At 39.2% G+C, this 20,279-nt stretch overlaps 1 protein-coding gene across 1 annotated transcript in view; it reads right to left on the bottom strand.

The window, feature by feature from the left end:
* Nucleotides 1-46: 46 nt before the first annotated feature.
* Nucleotides 47-20,279, bottom strand: part of LOC107744651 (receptor-type tyrosine-protein phosphatase S-like) — a 50,885-nt gene continuing 30,652 nt past the window's right edge. Inside the window, exons 5-11 of the mRNA XM_016558457.1 lie at nucleotides 19,790-19,807; nucleotides 13,141-13,251; nucleotides 11,130-11,141; nucleotides 2,561-2,833; nucleotides 1,263-1,844; nucleotides 293-429; nucleotides 47-199 (exon numbers count right to left, since the gene is read on the bottom strand). Of these exons, the coding sequence (XP_016413943.1) occupies nucleotides 47-199; nucleotides 293-429; nucleotides 1,263-1,844; nucleotides 2,561-2,833; nucleotides 11,130-11,141; nucleotides 13,141-13,251; nucleotides 19,790-19,807 (1,286 nt within the window). The remainder of the gene's footprint in view (nucleotides 200-292; nucleotides 430-1,262; nucleotides 1,845-2,560; nucleotides 2,834-11,129; nucleotides 11,142-13,140; nucleotides 13,252-19,789; nucleotides 19,808-20,279) is intronic.

Here is a 20,279-nt window from a genome sequence, read left to right as displayed (position 1 = left end):
GACCCCCCCCCCCCCCTTCATTCGGGTCCCTAGGAAAGGAAATGGACTACATACTGGCTTGGGATGTCCTTTGGGATATTTCGTTGGTGAAGGCTCCAATGCCTTTGTTGGAGACGGCAGCCAGAGAGAAGAAGTACTCTGTATTTGCACGTAGACCCTGCACCACATAGGAAGAGGTTGGGCCGAATGTTTTCTTTACCTGTTTGGCCGAAAATAATAACGTTACTGCTAATGACATGTGCAACAGTGGTCCTGACAACATATTTGAGAAGGTTTGTTGTTGAGAAGGCACCTGAGATTCCTGCCTGCCCTCGCTGTAATGCAGTTCGTAACTGATGATTCCCTCCTTCTCGAAGACCGGTTCCCATGTTAGCTCAACACTCGTGTCTGACACCTCACCAACCTGGAAGTTGGTCGGCTGTCCAGGGACTACAAATGGAGCCAGTGTTGATAGTTTAATAGACATGAAACTAAATAAACAAACAGAGATTTACAACTGTATATTTAGTGAATGTGGTAGAGCAAACATTTACCCAGTGGCAACGGAGTTAGAACAATAACCCAGATAAAGTAGCGTACTTACATTTTAGTGACACTGAAAACAAAATACATTTATAATGACATTTACGATTGCTTAACTAATCCTGCAAACTTTGAAAACAAACATACCCAATCGCTAACCTGTTGTTTTTGACTACATTTCCAAATGCTAAACTATCTTTGGCTACATATTTGGTTAACTCAAGAATGACAACAGAGACCTTAAATCAATTTGCTACATCTTTAGCCTATTAATCACTGAAAACAGACTTTTTCAATAGCTAAACTCACCTTGCTACATCTTTAGCCCACCAAACACAAAAGCCATTTTCAATTGCTAAATTCAATTTGCTACACTATTAGTTCACCCAGTTTTAGCAACAGACATTTTTCAATTGTGAAACTCACCTTGCTACGCCATTAGCTCAACCAATACAAACAATGTGCATTTCCAATTGCAAAACTCCCCTTTCTACTGTACATTGTTAGCCCAACAAACATGACAACAGACATTTTTCAATCACTTAGCTCACCTTGCTACATTGTTAGCCCACTGAACACTGAAAACAGACTTTATCAATCTCTAAATTCAATTCAAATTCAATAAATTCAATCAGATCGCCCAATATTAGCAACAAATATTCTTCAATTGTGAAACTCTCCTTGCTACATCTTTTGCTCACCCAACACTGAAAATAACCACTAAAAATTGACAAACTAACCTCCTTGAAGCACTTTGACGTGAATGGGATCTGAGAAGGGTCCATCTCCTACTGACGTGAAGGCTAACACTCTGATGGTGTAGGTCTCAGTGGCCACCAGACTCTGAATGGTGGTGATCACGCTGTCCTGTACATTGTGGATGTGCCACATGCTCATGGGCTGAGATGGGTCCATGGTGTAGTAGACCCGATAACCCTTGATCTGTCCATTGGGCTCCTCGGGTTCATCCCAGCGTACCATCATGGTGTTCTGGGAGATGATACGGGCCTGGATGTTGCATGGTGGGCTGGCGGGAGCTTGCTCTCCAGTCCTAGCCTCAACCGGTTCACTGGGCGGGCCTTGGCCAATGGTGTTGTAGGCTGACACCCGGATCTCATAATCGGTGTTCGGAGAAAGTCCTCCAATGCTGTAGCGAGTGGTGGTGATGGATTCCACGGTCTCGAACTTGCTCTCGGGAGATTTGGCACGATACTGGATGATGTAATGGGAGACGGGCTCAGGGTTGCCACTGTCCCAGGTGATGGTGATACTGGTGGCGGTAGTTTCGGTTACAACAGGAGTACCTGGAGGTTTTGGCAAGGCTGCAGGGCGGGATAAGAAAATACCGTAGACGTAAACATCCAATACTGGGACTTGACACTAGGGCTGCACGATTAATCAAATGCGATTGTCATGCGCAACGGCTCTGTGAAGTAAATGCTGCTCCATCTGCAAGCATGTGAAAATACCACATTTAATAACATATTTTTACTCCAAACTCACTTCATAACGTCAGTCGAGTGTTTGAAATAAATCCTTCTGTGAGATGATGTGGCTTCTTACACAGAATAAGGCACGCAACATATTTCATAGTATTCTAAGCAGTGATAAAGGCATTGCATCATAAATATACTTTATTATAATGAAAATTATAATAATAATATCTCAGATAAACCATATATTGTCATAATCGTGTGTTTATTAGTCACGTTGAATCAATAAAAGCAGTTAAATCTTCTGTTTATCCAGCTACCGCTATAGGCATTTCCCAGGTTTCTTCTGCTAGGCGTATTTGGAGTTTCAGCGCGAGAGCGCCCTCTGGCCTTTGGATGGAGATTTACTGCTGATCACAGAACCGTGCTTCACTGAAAGATACGCATGACAATCGCAGCTTCTGTCGAATCGCGATTTCGATTCCATTTCGATTTATCGTGCAGTCCTACTTGACACCATTTGAAATACTTGCTTTGGTTTAGTTCTTAATTTCTTTTGACCAGAGAACCTTTGAGTGACCTTGGAGGAGTCAGTGGATTCTTACATTTAACAATGATCTGGGAATTAGCCTCGATGATGCCCAGGCTGCTCATGGCCATGCAGGTGTAGTTGGCCGACTCATGGACGTCGTTTAACTCCAGAACGTTCCTGCCCACTGGCATCTCGTCCTCGGGTGTCAGGTCCTCAGAGTTAAGCATCCACTTGACGTAGGGCATGGGCGAGCCAACGGCGACGCAAGTGATGTTAATGCTACCACCTGGCATGATCTCTTGCATGGTGGGGGGCGTGATGGAGAAACGTGGGGGCACGCGACGAACTGCAAAGGGCGGAGGAATGGCGATAAGAAAAAGAGAAAGGTAATGACACGTAGATGAAAATGAGCCTTTCTTTAGAACGTACATGATGTTGTCTAAAGAGAGGACAACAAATTATAAAAAACAAATGAGACTAAAACTTCACAAACATTTTGGTTTATACAAATTAAAATAATTATAAAGTAACTAAATTAACAGAACTGCTTCACCAACAATATAGATTGACATTAAAGCAACAAGTTCATAGCAACAAGGTTCCATTGACCAATATTTGACCCATCACAGCACAATTAATTGCACAAAAATCTATTATGAGTTTCTCATCTTTAAAATTAGATCTCTATGTGGCTTGTAACTACAGTAAACAAAATGAAAAGCATGCATTACTGTTAAAAAGCAGAAACGCTTTATAGTGTGAATAGAAAATACTCCAAGAGTATAGAATAGTGTGAAGAACAAAACTTTTTTGCAATTTTTAAAAATCTGCCCATGCTAAAGAAACCTTACATATACACAACTGTACGTACATGTTGGTACGTACATGCACTAGTAGAGGTGAATCCCTTCAAGAGGGACTAAAGATGAGAAACCTTAATCAGATTTTTGTGGTTGAGAGTAGATCAACTAGACAAAGCCTTTTTAAGTTCTGACACGCTTCCATTGATAGATGCAGCTGTCATTTTCACAGACATCATGCAGAAATAGGTAGAGGTCAACCAAAGAGTAAATGGGAACAATAAAACCAGAGAGAAGAATTTGAGATAAAATGCATAGAGGAATATAACTGAAGGGTCGCTAGCATGCCCGGACAAAAGACAACTGGAGAGGAAAAAAAGAGAAATATAAGAGAATAGAACGCGCAAAAGAGCAAGAAAGAGGAAGAAAGGGAAGGGTTGGGAAACGGGAACGAGGGGGGGGAAACCCACTTCAATGCAGAGAAAGGCTTTTTATCGTCTCCAGCCAATATGACGTAATGTGACAGGATCGTATTGTCACATTGCGGTCCTGGCTAGACGTAACAATTTACAGCGGAAATTCTGGATTCAGTCAATAAAGTAGCTGTCAGTTCAACTCAACTAACTATCACACACATAAAAACAAAAACAAGAAACAGAAAGAAAATGATTACAAATTGACCAAATAAGGTCACATGACTGATACAGATGCTAGTCTACGATGATGACAGCGATGCACCTCAACTACTGAGATGCCAAACCTACACACGAGAGAAAAGATGAAGGATCTGTTGGGGGAAAGGGTTGGATATGATTTATGGCAGAGATGGAGTTGGCCAGGTTGTGCAACAGGCTTCTTTCATAGCCTGTCTGGCATGTTCATTCTTGGTAACCTTGCTATTTTGACATCACTCGTTGAAAAGTCAAGAAACAATGGAAACTTAAATGACTCTAAAATACAGACTCTGTTCCAAAACCTAGCAAGCTGCCTAGGCCGTTACCTTCTAAGGGAACTTTCTAAATACACAAATACTCCAAAGACCCAACTCACAACCGTTTCCAAGTCTGATGCAAATATTGGGCAAAGCAGTACATTTTTAATTAGACTGAAACATCTTGAATGAAATTATTCCATAAACCTTCCGCTTTTGACCTTTTGGGTGGATTCTTTGATTGACCTTTTATCAGAAGGATACATGCAATTCTATCTTATCACTTAGCCAAAACTAGATATCTCCATAAAGTTGCTTATAAAACACTGGGTATTAGGTGCATGTTTATACATCTAGTTAGTTTTCTTGCAAGGTTTTGGAATAGACTTACAATTAGTATACAGACGTTACTAGCAATAAAGCAATAGCATTCAGGTTAAAGAAGTGCTACCTATTACATGTAAAATTTAGAATTGTGTCAAACTTTATAGATTGGTTTCCCCAAGAATTGTCAAGGCAACTGCCTTATTGACGTCGGTGGATGTAAAATGACAATGAAACAGGAAGTAGTGTAGTGCTAGGTGTGTCATAAGATGGTGGGTGGTGAGGGGGTCATGCCTCATTTACATTTGGCAAGAGGAGAAAGGAAAGACAGAGGGACAGCAATGGGTGCTAGGGCTAGCTCAGAAAACAAACAAACAACCAAACTAATACAAAAAAAAAGAAAATTAACAACCCCACATAGACAAAACGAGGACAGGAACAACTGGTAGAGACAGGGCACAAGGCAGAACAAGACCTAGGCTGCAAGACAGCAGACGGGGCCGGACAGACTGGAAGGACAAAGTGGTGGACGTTACATGTGGGACAGAGACAGAAGGGAAATAACACGGGGAGTGAGAGGTGGGGATTGGGGCAAAGAGGAGACTGTAACCCTGGGCCAACTGGAGTAAAAGCATGTTGGTTTGACTTCTCTCACAATGGGGCTTGAATAACCTCTCACCATCGCCTCGGACAACAGCAGCCAAAGAGCATAAAGTCTTGAATTTGTAATTAAACACCATCGAAAGTTCAGTGGGTTTAAATCTAGTTTGAATGTTGGCGCCAAAATGTAGAATTTTAAAAACTTTTTGAAAATAAACATTACTAAGTACTTTTACATTTAGAAATACTGTTATAGTCAAGGCAACAGGCTCTAGCGTTACATTCTAAATTCTGTATCTATAGCTTACAGCAATAATTAAACATGAATATATTCAGTTTCAGAGAGCCAGTGTGATGGATGACCTCGGTTGGTGTCCAGTGAGTGAAAATCACATTATAACTCAATCCATTTCATAATCAAGTTACCTTTATATCATTAGTTTATAAATGTATAATATTTATAATAATATTTAACAGTGTGTTAATACATTTTATAATAAATTTATTTAAATTTATTTTGATACTGATTTTTTAAAACTAATTTAAGTTAATTAATTAAAATAGTAATTTATTTCTAGGAAATGTCCAGGTATATTGAAGTCAAGCTCTATCCATAGCATTTGGAGGCATAATGATGACTTCCATAAAAAAAATTAAAATAAAATATTTTTTAAATTAATTTTTTTATTTTTTTTATTAAACAATGTTTTATTATTATTTTAAAAAATGTGGTTTAAATGGTGTGCCTCTAAATTATTTTCCATAGATTATTTTCTGTGGTAATCAACATTACGCCACAAGTGCAACAGAGCTTCATTTGCACTGAACCTGGATCACTCCTTTAATTAAGGAAAAATACTTCTTGATTTTTTTAGAAAACAAAAACAACATTAAAATAAACAATGGCATACTGAAAACGACCCTCACCCCCATATAAATGCATATTGAACAAATGTTCAACAAAGTTGAAAGGGCAGCCCACGTATCACAATGTGCATGCATGACTGTGATTGCAGGAATGACATCAACAGAACGGCACCAAACTATCAACCAGGCCTACAGCTACAGTCAACACATAATTGAGGCATGCAACCCTCCCCAAGTGCAACATTTTAGGGAATCCACACAACTGAAATGTCGGAATTGGTGAATTCGACACAGCACACACAGATAATCGCAGTGCAGGTGTGTTTTAACAGTGACAGAACATAGTGCAACGTGACAATGACAAGACGAGAGCGATTCTTCTAGTGTAGATTAATGATGGAAAGGCCCAGACGTAATTTGCTGATGCTTTTGCATTTCCTGCACTGATTTTAGGGAAATAAATATGGTAAAATGTGGTAAATATGTTAAATAAGCCAATATATTAAATAAACACATGCTATATGAGTTCTGCTGGCACATTTTGTGTGTGGGCCTCAAAATGGGCGATGCAACATTTGGCCGTTCTTTAATCAAGTCTGCAAGAGGCTAAAAGCTGAAGTTCGTTTTCCTATTGTCAAATTCGGTTTGACCAATTGCTAAGGTAGTTGAGCGAATGAGGGCTGCAACCTTTCACCTTGTGAGTCATTCATCCTATTGTTGCATGCTCAATCTGCACTTGAACGTTCCCAATTATAATGAAAAGTCAGACACAATCGGGTCATTTTCGAAACGGGACAACCATTTGAAAAGACCGTGAGGAGCCTGGCAACTTCAAAGTCACAGGCAACAAAGCATCGCGCTCAAATAAACTGTGGCAAAAGGGGGAATCATAAGCGGGTCTAATGTTTTCAGATGCATGTCGACATTTACGGCTGCCGCTATCGATGCATCGGCCTTTGAAATGCCATTGCATGAAGCCATTCTGGGCTTTATCTAAGTCCTGACACATGGCCCTATAGCTCAAATCCTGACGTTTGATGTGCGATGGTGCTCTCCACTGTGATACTCAGAGGAATATACAACAGTCCAATTGGACGGACATGCTCCTCATTCAATACGACCAGGAGCCCAGCAGGCCGAGAGCGATCTCTTTGAGGTCCAGAGACGAAATCCCATTTCAAGCCCAATGTGGAGAGAAAGACAACTCAAGAGGTCTTATAACGGACAGAGAAAGACAAAATAAAAAGGCCAAAGAGTGCCTCGCTCGAAGGTGGACATTCGTGGCCATTTTGGTGAGACAGTCTGTCCAGCCCCAAAATTAAGGTAGGAAGGGAAACCAAAATATTGCGCAGCCTTTAATGTCACCTTGAAGCTGAGATTACACCCTGTTTGATGTCCAAAACCTGCAATAATCCATTTCGCTTGAAGGTAGCGAGGCCATTTGCATGTAGACGGCAGGGTTTTCCCGTATTATAACACACACACACACACACCTCTGCCGCTGCAATGCAAAGCAGCCTCAGTTGGGGTTCGGACTAGTTCTAGTAATGAAAAATGGAGCATTTGTAAAACACTACCTCCTGATTGTCTGGTCAATGCATGAGTAGCGCTTAGTGAAAATCTGAGGCTGAACTGCATTTTAGATTTGGCAAAAAAAACTGCCTCTTTATGACACTTATTTGGATCAAAGTTAGCCTTCGTTCTGACAAGTAGAGGGTGTGATCTAGCTTGCATTTCTATTTGTACACCAAAACAGCATGCAAGGACATGCAACACAACCCAAAGTGGTAGCAGTGGGGTTCACATGCATCTACATGCGCATGCACCGAACATCCTCATAGCATTTAGCATGGCATTCGGTACAGCTCAGTCTTCCAGCATCTCGGAGTGGATCTGTGAGGTCTCGCTTTACTCGTCTCGGGGACTAATTACTATTAATAATGCCCTGGAAACATTCTGGGATCTTGAATCCTTAACATTTTGGCATTATGTGGAGTTGAATGGAGGAACAGTTGAGAGCTTCATTGTCAGGCGGCAACAATGAAAGATTAGAGACTTCATTGGAACAAGAAGAATCGTAATTTCTGTTATTAATTCGGCGTGAAATAGAAGAGAACTAGATAAGTCTAGGCTCAGAGGGGGATTTTGCCATACGGAGGCAATTAACTTCCACGCCTGAGGTAGACAGCTAACAAGAAGATCTAGTCAAAAAATATAGAGAGAAATTTGAAAAGAGTGGCTAGCCATTAAAGCTGCAAATGGAATTGAATGTTTTTTTTTTGTTTTTTTTTGCAGCACAACATTAGCTCACAAAAACTGAAAATGTTTTGCTAGTCTCATTTTCAAGCTACAGCATGTTAGCCACTAGCACCGCTACATTTCTTTAATGTTTAAAATGTATTTTTGTTTTTGCTAACTGTACAGTCCGATTAACATGCAGCTAGGGAAAGCTAATACGTTCATTCTGTTACACTATCTACATGCTAGGCAGCAGTAACAAGCTATCAGGGTACAGGGGGCACAGATATCACAGTGGGAACAGCCGGATATGAAAAATAAAGCTCTGTCAATAAATGCCAGACCCTGAGAGACAGTAGCGGCAAAGCGCACTTCATTATTTATACCCTCAATTCATGTGGCGTCACCCCCCTCCCAACAACACAGTGTCTGTAAAAACAGAATAATTCAGAGAGCCATTTAGTCTCAGACATCACGAGATAGCCGGCAACACGTTAGCATTAGCCAAGTGAAGCAGAGGCTCTTGTTCTATGTCATTATCCCTGACAGACAGACAAACGGCCATCTGAAACATCACTACACTGGGGAGAGCTATGAGATATCAGCCGAGAGTTAGCCATCCGCACGATTGGACAAACTTGTCTGACTAAATGCAAGCTTTCCGCCTGATTCATCATTGTACAGCTACAAAAAAATAAATAAAAAATTAATGAATTGCAACCACTAAAGAATGGTAAAATATTTCACAGGGATGTTTACCACATTCGGCGACAAGATATTTAATCCTATCGGCAACACATGTGACCATAATTGTAGGTACAATATAAAAAGTTTTAAAAACAGATTAAAAACTGTTTTTCAATACATTTGTCTTGTTTTCTAGTAAATGTATGCAAGATAAGTTACTTGAGAAACAAAATTTTGTACTCTAATTATACTTGTTTTATATGTGAATTCGTTTATTTGTTTACTTATTATTTTATTTGTATTTATTTTTTATAAAACATGAATTTTTTTGGAAAATTGCCTTTTCCAGTTTTAAGCATAAATCTAATCAAATTTTGTATGTTTTATGCTTTAAAAAATTCCAAAGGGGCCAAGAAAAAACTACGCTATTTAGATGGAAAAAAAATTATAATTGAGATTTAAACTTAAACATTTAAATTTAAAAATTAGGGAAAATTGCCTTTTCCAGTTTTAAGCATAAATCTAATCAAATTTTGTATGTTTTATGCTTTAAAAAATTCCAAAGGGGCCAAGAAAAAACTACGCTATTTAGATGGAAAAAAAATTATAATTGAGATTTAAACTTAAACATTTAAATTTAAAAATTATTTAAATTAAACTTTAAGACATAAACTCATAAGATTTTGTTTTTGTGTTAATGGAGTTTAGAAAAACGAATAAAATGTATTTTTTTTGCGTTAAGAAAAGCAAAGGCGCAAGAAAAAAAACTTAAAGATATTTAAACTTCATTTAAAATGTAATTTAAATTTCAATTAAATTAAATTGAAAGATTTTGTAAGATTTTGTAAGATTTTTGCTTTAAAAAAATGCCAATTGGATAAGAAAAAATGAATTTTAAATTTAAGACATTATCTCAATTTTTATCTAATACAGAATTTTGAATGTACACAGTTTTGGTTCTTAAGTAAATTTATCTTGTTTTAAGTATGCTTAGATATTTTATACTTAGATATAAGTTTCTGAAAATCTCCCAAAAACTGTGGACGATCACAAAAATGGTAAATATTAGTGGTTGCTACGGCTCTACATGCAACCAACACGTACAGCTAAATTACCTACAAGCCAAAGGTAGATGGTTCTTCGATATGCACATGAAACAGGCGTGCAATTACTGCACTCAGCTGCATTAGCATCGAGAGAATCACAAACAAAGCACCAGCTTTTTGTTCTGGTCTAATTTGGGGGTTTTAATACGGCACGTTGCGGTGATGTAAGAAGCGCTTCAGATATACGCTGGCAACAAGGACTCGAGCGGATGATAAATCCTGATTTGATTGAGCCTGCGGACAGCGAAAGGGCAAGAGGCAGTCAGTCATCACAAGGAAATATCACTAGCTTGTTGTGGCTGTGAAATAAAGTCTGTTTTCTGGGGGGGCCACATGAAGTGCGGAGATCATTATATCTGCCAATGATCCATGTGGCACAAAAAACTAATTAGCAGAAGTGAATTTGCAAGCTTTTGTGTGCAAGAACGGCTTTGTAATTGAGAAGATGGTGGGAAAACTGTCTGTAGAAACAGCCTACAAGAGACGACAGTGCACAGAAACACAAACCACATCTAACAAACCAGAAACTAGAACAGAAAGGGAGTCGAAAATGGACAAAATTAAGGGTGCACATCACAAGAACACCACAACACAAGGAACGGACTAAATGAGTCGCCAACAAAGGCTCAAATTGTTGTTTTGGACAAAAATAATAAACCTCACGAAAACACAGGAATGCAACAAAGCACGACAGCCAAAGGAATTGCGTCTCGAGGCATGCAAGCGCAGTTACATTCTCCCATCATGCATCAGTCCGTGGTTTACTTTCAAATGCGAGATTTCCATGACAGCATAAGCATTTTCTTTGGGCAAAAGCAATACTGAAGGATGCAAACGAGAAACGGCCCCACAATGCAAACTTAAACGTAAAAAAGGAAAACGAACCCGAATTAGCGGGTTAGTTACTACTAGTTTATGCAATTAAATCAAATTTCTCAGAATTTAAAAGTTATTTAGCAGCTTCATTTTAAATTCCGAAATTGCCAATGATCCTTCCAATAGATCAGTCAAGGTTAAGGTTTTAATACATGTTGATTTTGCGTTTTTAATGTGGGTTAAAAAAAGTGAAAAAAGAAAAAACACACCAACCTTCTCGAAGCTCTGAGGGATGTAAAGGGGTTGATGCAGAACACAATGACATGAGGAGAAGAGAAAAATAGGGGAAACACAGAGAGAGTAAAAAAGGCCACCTCAAGGCTTTTAGCTGCTACATTTCTCTGACTGATGTGGCCTGATTATTTCTTGCGTGACACGCGACATGTCTGCCGCGTTAACCTGCTTTGACCCCAAACAGTTTGATTCACTCCAGTGGTTGCGTTCGCCCACTGGAGTCAGTTCAAGCATGTTATAACAATGCAAAATTACAAGGTCTTAAGCCACCTGAAGAACTGCCGCTGTGGCTTTAATTACAGAAACAAAACAAAGACACAAAAACAGAAATCAATGAAACAACCCAAAGTGCAAACCAAATCAAACCGACCGTACAAATAAAAACCACATAATTAGCATTAAAGTTAGCAGCTACAATCAAGGCAACCGATTCTAAAAGTGTTGCGCTATTATGCGACACGTAAATGCAGTTTTGCTCGGATAAATGGGCGGGTTGTTTCCGCCATCGTAGCTGCTAATTTCAAGTGCCGTTAACTCTAGAACAGAAAACATTTGATTGTACTCAGTTATTAAGCTTTGAAAACAAAACAAAAGGAGACGGGATATGGTCTTAATGCAGTATGCGCATAATCAGTGAGAAATTAGCATACCTATGTTGAATTAATTATCGCTGCAGTAATTTGAATTAATTTCAGAAATCTCCAGTCGGCCAATTACTGAAATGTCACGAGACATCAGATCAAATGTTACTGAACATCTAACACTGTTTAAGGTCTTATAAAATTGAATGACTTCAATATTTAAAAACAGAGTAAAATAGCAGTAATCCACATAAAGTCATAGTTTTACTCTGATTTTACCATGGTTAAGAGTTGCTATAAGGTATAATGTGCACAAAATACCCTTACCATGGTAATATCACTGCAAAAGTAAGGCCTCTTGTGGCATATTTCTTTAATAAACAGGTGATAACTGATAGAACACACCAATAGTCAATCATTTATAATTTATGGTAATCACAATTAAATATAGTTTTTTTATAGCCGCAACTATGCATTTTATAATTTGTAAATTAATTAATAAATAAATGGATTGTTCACCTGAAAATGATCATTCTGTCATCATTTTCTCACCTTCATGTTAATCGAAACCTTTATTTGTTCTTCTGTAGAATGCAAAAGAAGATATTTTTTCTCCATTCAATGAAAGTAAGGGGGTCGACATGAGTAAATGACAGAATTTTCATTGAAACTGTATACCCGTCGTTTTGAGATGGAGCGTCTGCATCTTTTCTAGTGGGAGAACAATAATAGCTATAATAATGAAAAGACAACTCTCTGACCCATTTTATAATGGCCAGTGAATAATTTATCCAAAACAAAGTTATTTGGTACACAGCGGGTAAAACCCATCCCATACACTGTCTTTTTTAATATGCATTAAATAAATAATACATGTGCAAAATGCATCTGCCTCGATTTATTAGAGTCATCAACCTGGAGATTCAACTCCTCTTAATGTTAGCGTCAAGAGTCGTCTGTGCTAATGCAATGCCTTAAAACAGTCTCAGACGTTCCATTATAAAAATAACCACTGAAACAAGACAGACTGTTAATTATTTAGATTTAGCAATTACTCGTTAGCATGTTACATTTTGAATGTGATTAGCAACATGCATATTGTTTACCTTGCAACAATTTACCTTTTTACCTTTGTGGCTGGAATAAGTTAGCATTTTGATTGGTTTAGTGCATCTGCCAATCAAAATCAAGACTTACCATCATCCTCTTCAACCTGAAAACATGATTAGACAACATACCTGTACGACCCAACTTTCCGCCCGTTAAACAGAAGATTGAAAACTACCCATTAAGTATCGAAATTGTGCCTCGAAAAGACTCTATTAGTTTATATCTAACAGGTCATGTGACCGGTCGTGCATCTCTGATTGGTGGCTTTCGATGAGCTCCACGGCCAGGTTGCTCCCTACCTCGCACATACAGGTTGGCAGGGGAAGAGTATCGGACGCCTTCCACATTAGACGCCACACACTCGTACTTCCCCTGGTCGGTTTCCTCAGTGTTTTCTATCTGCAGAGCACCTGGGAGAGCAAAAAAATGCACCCCAAAGAAAGGGATGAAAGACAGGGAAAAAAGACAGAGAGAGGGAAAAGACGGCAAACTGTTAGAGGTTTGAAAGTAACACGACTGTCAGAAACCATTTTATTTTGTATGTTTGGTGCAGCATCGTATCCTCACAAATTGCTCAAAGGCCTTTCCTGTTTGAAAGCCAACTTCGCCTTTTAACGCTTAACTCACTGTGTTGAATCTGAGCAGTTCCACACTCAAGGCAAGAAAAATTAGACTGATCTAAATATGTCTGAATGCATCCCGTCAAACGCAAACGGAAAAGAACTAGCAGCAATGTTATGGTGTTCGCAGGAGTGCTGGATCGCATCAATCAGTGTGCCGGGAAGTATCAGGGTGTGGAGTCGAAGGAGATAAACCACTGCCGTTCCCAATGGGAGGAAAGTTGGTGAGGGTCAAGAGTGAGCTGTGAGCCGAACATCCATTAGTTCATGTCGAAATGTGCTGCACAGGGCTGAAGCTTAGCACAACACTTAAATCCCAGGGCATGAATTATTTCTGTCGGTCCCCCAAGAGCTGTAGTAATACTCGGGATACTACTGCAGAACTGAGAATGGCTATTGGCCGTACATGATAAACACTAGATATTCCTCCATATTAGGCCCCAGGGTTGAGATGCAACCAAGGTCATTGTCATGTATGCTGAAACACATGCAGACTGAAAATGTTATATTAAGCGCCACTTAGCATACAAATCCTTATTCAAAGAAACGTACGGTGTAACTTCACCATGAATTCACCTACGTACTAAAGGTCTTACTCATGGTAATGACTAGGGTTAGGGGCTAGGGGTTAAGTTTACAGGGTTTGAAAAAGGGGATGGGTTCAATGAATAGCATGAGAAAGTCAGCCCCTCCTGCATTTTTAGCTGTGCTTTTGAGGGCTGTCAAGTATGTTTTTTGTTTGTTTGTTTTTGCCACCAAAATGCTGTAGTTACCAACAGTGGCTAATTTTTTTGAGGCTAAATCACCGAAACCAACCCCCTAGTTCAAACTTCATAAAAGGTATTTTGACTGCCTGTGAAAACATTTTATTTTACTATATGTGATAATTTGTTTCGAGGGCTCTTAACATAGATTCGCTGAGTAGCTTCAGTTAGCCACTACTGCATTTGTCGCCGTACTCTTGAAGGCAGTCGATGAGAAAGTATGATTTTTGCAAACCAAAATACTGTTGTTACCAACAGGGACTAATTTTCTGAGGCTAAATCACTAAACCCAACCATCCTAGTACAAACTCGATAAGAGGTATTCTGACTGCCTCTGAAAACATTTTAGGCAAGCACCATTATCATTATATTATATAAAATGTGATCAATTGTTTTGAGGGCTCTTAACAGCATTAGACGCACTTTCCTGTGGTTTCCTAAATGTACCACCGGAGCAACTGCGATTGAGATGACTAGGAATGTTAACTGCTTTCCTCTGGAGCCAAGAACCTTTCCGTTACCACTGGAGCTTTACCCACTAAGCCACCCAACACCAACTCTTCTTTATCTGTCTTCGAGTACTCTACCACTGCTTTTCGACAGGTAGCATCTCTCCCTAGAGACGTTCATTCTGGTTGAACGAAGACGTCAACCTTCGGCTACTGCCACATGCGGCGGCGGGACATCAACAGCAGGGACTCACGCTGTGGTTTAAGCACACAGTCTGCATCCTGTGGAACATTCTGGGTGCCAATGAGATTCTGGCTTCTGGGTCGATGACTCACACCTGCTCGCGGCGGATCAACAGCATGATGGGATCAGGAAGTTTAGAGGCGTGGCAGGGAGAGACAAAAATGGAAGGTAGTTTCTAAAGTGTGTGTGCTGGTACACGGATCGTTTGATGTGCACATTGGCGCAGCGGGCGGCCGGGCGACAGCAGGTGGGCTTGGAAAGCATTCTAAAGTCTCCTCAGGTGCGCAGCCGAAAGGGAACCGCTCGCGTGCAACCTGTGCTACGTGACGCTGACGGAAAATCTGGTGGAAATCTCCACCAGGCATGCAACCTCCTTCTCTCGTCAATTCTGGAGCCTCGGACTGCAGATAAAAGGCATGAATTTCAATGTTATTGGAGCAGGGGCTGATAAATAAACCATGCCACAGTGGTGTGCTAAGCTCTCGGGAAGCTCTGAATTCTCCCCGTCTTTCTTTCTCGCCTTCGCTGGGGTGGGGTGTGATGCCCTTTTCTATGAACAGCTAGCTAATGATTGAGTAATGTCATTGAGGAAATCTTAGGAAGGAACATAGCATATCCAAATTCATTAAATTCAAATTAATTCCCAGCGGCTCCAAAGCAAGCAAATTTTCTCAGGGCTCCTTCCTGCCTGAACTGGACTATTTTGGGTACTCCTGCTTGTTATTCAGCCGATTGACGATTCCCCACTGACTTCATTACATATTTGCAGCTGTGTTTTTTCCTCCCTTCCCTGTTTCCGCTTGGGTTTGGAAAAGCTCACTGAGGGAGGGAGGGAATGACACTGTTCCTACTTTAGCAGTCTTTCTCAAATCTATCAATTTCTTTGTCTATACTTCTCATTGGTACAGTGAGGAAAAGTTAACATTAACCTTATTAAGGTGTTTACATTCTCTGTTACTTTCCTAGTCTTACTGTGCATCCCATTTTGTGCTTTTCCCCCAAACAGTCACTAGCTAACTACGCAAGAGGGGTCTTTAACAACAACAACAAAACCATTCCCTGACTACATTTAACATGTCGGAAACTGAACAAAATGTCTTTGATCCCTCTCACTCTTCCCTCAAATCTCCCTTTCGCTCAGACCGAGAATGTTTTCAATTATTATCTGTTATGTATAATTACATTTTGAATTTCCATTATCCATCCTGCCCGTGGTGTCTTTGAGGCTGCTTGTGTAGCCTTCCGTTAGCGGCACCGCTTGTGACAAAACAAGCCATTATCTTACTTTAACCAATAGTGTCGAGCTCAAAGAGTCATAACGCCGCACAATACCCTTTATGATAAAAGGCAAGTGGAAGTCATTTTCTGAATATCTGTGCCAAGACGCAACCAGCTAACTAACATGAGCCCTCTAGCTCTGAACTATTATCTGAAGCAGAACAATAATGAATACATTAACGGATTCAAATGCCTTCTGAGTGTACTATGTGTAAGCTGACTGACAATCAGGACAAATTAGGGGGGGGGTGTACATTTATGGAATTTGGTGGAGTTTGTTGGTGGAACCAAATTAGTATAATCAAATAAGTATTTAATGAACAAATACACAAGGTCTTGGTGACTGACAGCGGTTCTGATTCTGTGGAAATCTCTCAAGCTCTACAGGCCAACTGATGGACTTCTGCTGATCACGCTTTGCCGGCAAACCCAACTAGTCACGGACTGCAGAAAGCTCTTTTTGGGAATTCTCCGCTGCTTCGGTGTCAAGACGACCCGTGTCCTTTAAACTGGCCATTAAGTGTTTTTGTCACGAACAGCCGGAGTTGGCGTGCGCTTGTGACTGACGGACACGGGGTAACCGTTGACCTGTGACCGGTTCGGACTTTAGCGATGGCCTCGGGAGATGAAGTCTTGTCATCTCTCGTCATCCATCCAATCCCGGATCATGGGGGAAAACAGGCTGGGCTGTCTGTAAAGTGGAGGCCGTGTCAGGAGGCAGCTCTGCTGGGGCGTGGAGCGTGGCAGCCAGGTGTGGAGTCGAGGGGAGCCGTGAACCGTGACCAGTGCTACCATGCAGCTGTCTATTAGAGCCCGTGTGCATGTGACGGCTCTCGGCATGCTTGATTAGGCTCAGTAACAGCTCTCGACCAACAGGAGCCTGACCATCTTCAGCACACACACACACACACTTTTTCCTGCACCTAGAGTCCCATTTGTGTAATTCAATTAGTGGGCAATGCCTGGGCATGATTGATTTGTTTGTGGAATCAACCACATTCTTGTTTTTTTTTTTCCTGAATGGGTGGAACTGATTAGGAGAGAGAGAGGTGAAGACTTGGGGTGCTAGCAGGATTTAATATGCATACTTTTTTTGAATGCTTAGAATATCGAGATGACTGCTAGATTTGCACAGCACAATGGATGATATATTGCATCCCACAATGCAATGCGGAATGCACAATGCTTTCCCTTTTTTTATTTATTTTTCAATTGACCCACCAAACGTTAAGACAATCTCAAATAAAACTGAATTAAATATGTCCAAGTAACCATTTTATTTTATAACTATACTGCCAAAAATTTGTATTTTGACTCATTTTTCAGTTGCATTGTCTAAAAATGTCTAAAACAAGATATATTACAACAGAAGCAACACCGCATAAGATATTAAAGGGATGTTTTTATAAATTGCATCTTTAATACGAATTTAATACACATATAATAAAGATATAATTTATGAAAACTGATGCAGTGTTGCTTCAACTACTTTTATCTTGTTTTGTGTATTTTTGTATAATTTTAACTGGATGTTAAATTTTAAAAATACTTTTTTTTTACATTTAAGACTAAAAACTTTTTAAACGTATTTTTTGATTAATCCGTCAAAAGTTAAGACAATCTCCAATGAAACTGAATTAAAGATGTCCAAATAACGATTTTATTTCAGAGATGATAACTATACTGCAAATTAAAAAAAAAGTGTACTTTGACTTTTTTCCAGTTAAAATATCTAAAAATACCCAAAAACAACTTGCTTCAAAAACAACACTGCATAAAACATAAGGGATGTTTTTATAAATTTAATATACTTATAATCAAGATATAATTTATGAAAACAAGTCTAAATATCTAATGCATGGTTGCTTCATTTATATTGTTTTATGTATTATTCTTTTTTTTTTAAACTGGAAATCAAATAAAATACTTTAAAAAAGACACTCAAGGTATTTTTGAAATGCCAGCACCAACATACTGTGATATTTTACTTTATACTTTACTGTTTAAACTAAAGCTGAAAGCATATGGTGTATAATGTGTAGTATTCAATAAGGAGTACGTTTTTTATTCTAAACTGTTCCTCTCCTATATTTCTTATTCCCATATTTTATGTCAAACAATCCTCTAAATATATGCAAAAAGGGTACGTGAAAAAAAGTGCAAAAAAATGGGACTTTTGCTTTAAAACGCTGGTGTGCAATGACTGTCGGACTAGTGTGTTTGTGTACTGACACACACCAAGGTCATTAAATGTGAGAGCATCATCACGGGGGCGATACGTAATGCAATTGTTGTCAGCTTCCATCTGTTGGCTTGTAGCGCTAGCATAAAGACGCCAATGACGCGTGCCCACGTTGGACGGGCCGCACTGACTGTCATTTAGAGGTGCACAGGTCAAAACTCAAACAGACCGAACTGGCATGAGTTAAGATAACGTTTACGTGACACATGCAAACACGCAACTAAGTCGCTATCCAATCAGTGCGCGCGTGCTGTAATTTAGCTTGGTTTAGGAGCCTGAAAGCGCGGTGTAACGGTCCTGCTCCGGCACATTTAGCCCAGACTGGGCCTGAGTTTGCAGAAGCTGCTCTGGGCGAGAGCTCTGTCTTGGGTCACTAATCCCGTTATACAAATGCTGCGTTATAAGTCACGTTCAGTTTAGCGAGCAGCAAAATGATTAATATGCTGGTTTTTGCATTATAAATATGCATGTTGGAGTGTGTAATCTACGAAAGAGCTTTTAGGCTGGATACTTTACTAGCTGTAGCCAATATAATGTACTCATAAAGTATCTATCTATCTATTTATCTGTCTGTCTGTCTGTCTATCTATAATCTGTCTGTCTGTCTGTCTATCTATATACATTTAAATTATTGTATAATATTATGATTAAATTATAGTATATATACATATAGTCTATACAATATAGTCTATATATATATAGTGTTTCACTCACAATCTTTAGCAATTTAGGCACCCGTAAACATACAAAATTTACCAACATCTAAAAAATTTTTTTCACAAAATAATTTAAAGCAGTGCAAAATCGTTATTACAGTTTAAGTGTAGCTGTTAACCCTTCGTTTACCCCGGATATGAATGTAAAATCATACGGTTGATGTTTACCTACCTGCTCGCTGTGAAAAAAAAAGCACTTTATTCAAGTTAGAGACATCGCATAGTCTTCAGATATAATGAAATGAACATGGATCTAGATCAGGAGCGAACATCAGTCCTGATATCACCTCCAAACTGCACATCTGAGTTGGAAAAGTAAATTTGATGAACTATTGCTAATGTTTGTGTCACGTCAGTGTTGGTATTCGAGCGGACCCGCTGGAGATGAGATCAGGACTGAAAGGAAAGCAGCGTCACGTTTACCCAGCGTCCTCATTAGCGTGAATCGTGTGGCCCGAGCGCAACCCGACACCTGTCTGACTCCCAACACTGACATTAAACACACACGTGAAACACACACACTGACACAGGATGAAAGAAGAGGAGGAGGAGGACAGCCCGTCCCGTTTGAGCTCATCTGGAGTCATTAGTTAGTGGTTAGGTTAAGGTTAGTTGTGTTTATAGTGATGTCTTACCTCGGATGGGAGTACTCTCTGGAAAAAGACACAAAACGAAACACACATCAGTTTAGTTGATGGTTAATGTCAGACCAGGTTATGATTCTCCTCATGTACTGGTTAGTTTAGTTTAAGATCATCATCATCATCATCATCACAACTTTAGTAAAGGTTAAAGACCTTCCAGTGCTGGACGTGGAGCTTCTTCTTTCTTTTCCTATTTCTACTTCCTAAATGCTTACAAACAATTTGATCAGTCTGTAAAAGTTTAATGACGCTAAAGAAGATAATAATAAAAAAATAAGTTATTAAATGAAGTAGTTGACCATAATTACAATATATTAATAATAATAATAATATTTTCTTCTTAAATATTTAAAGGCAGTTAATTATTTATAAATATAATAAATTGATACATTATAAATATCAATATAAATAAATTAATAAATAATAGAAAATAAGTATAAAAATGTAAAATAATAAAATTATGAATTCATATTAATGTTCA

Source organism: Sinocyclocheilus rhinocerous, unplaced genomic scaffold (assembly GCF_001515625.1).
Source record: "Sinocyclocheilus rhinocerous isolate Xijiao unplaced genomic scaffold, SAMN03320098_v1.1 scaffold47, whole genome shotgun sequence".
Taxonomy (NCBI): domain Eukaryota; kingdom Metazoa; phylum Chordata; class Actinopteri; order Cypriniformes; family Cyprinidae; genus Sinocyclocheilus; species Sinocyclocheilus rhinocerous.
This window is presented reverse-complemented; position numbering and strand designations above follow the sequence as displayed.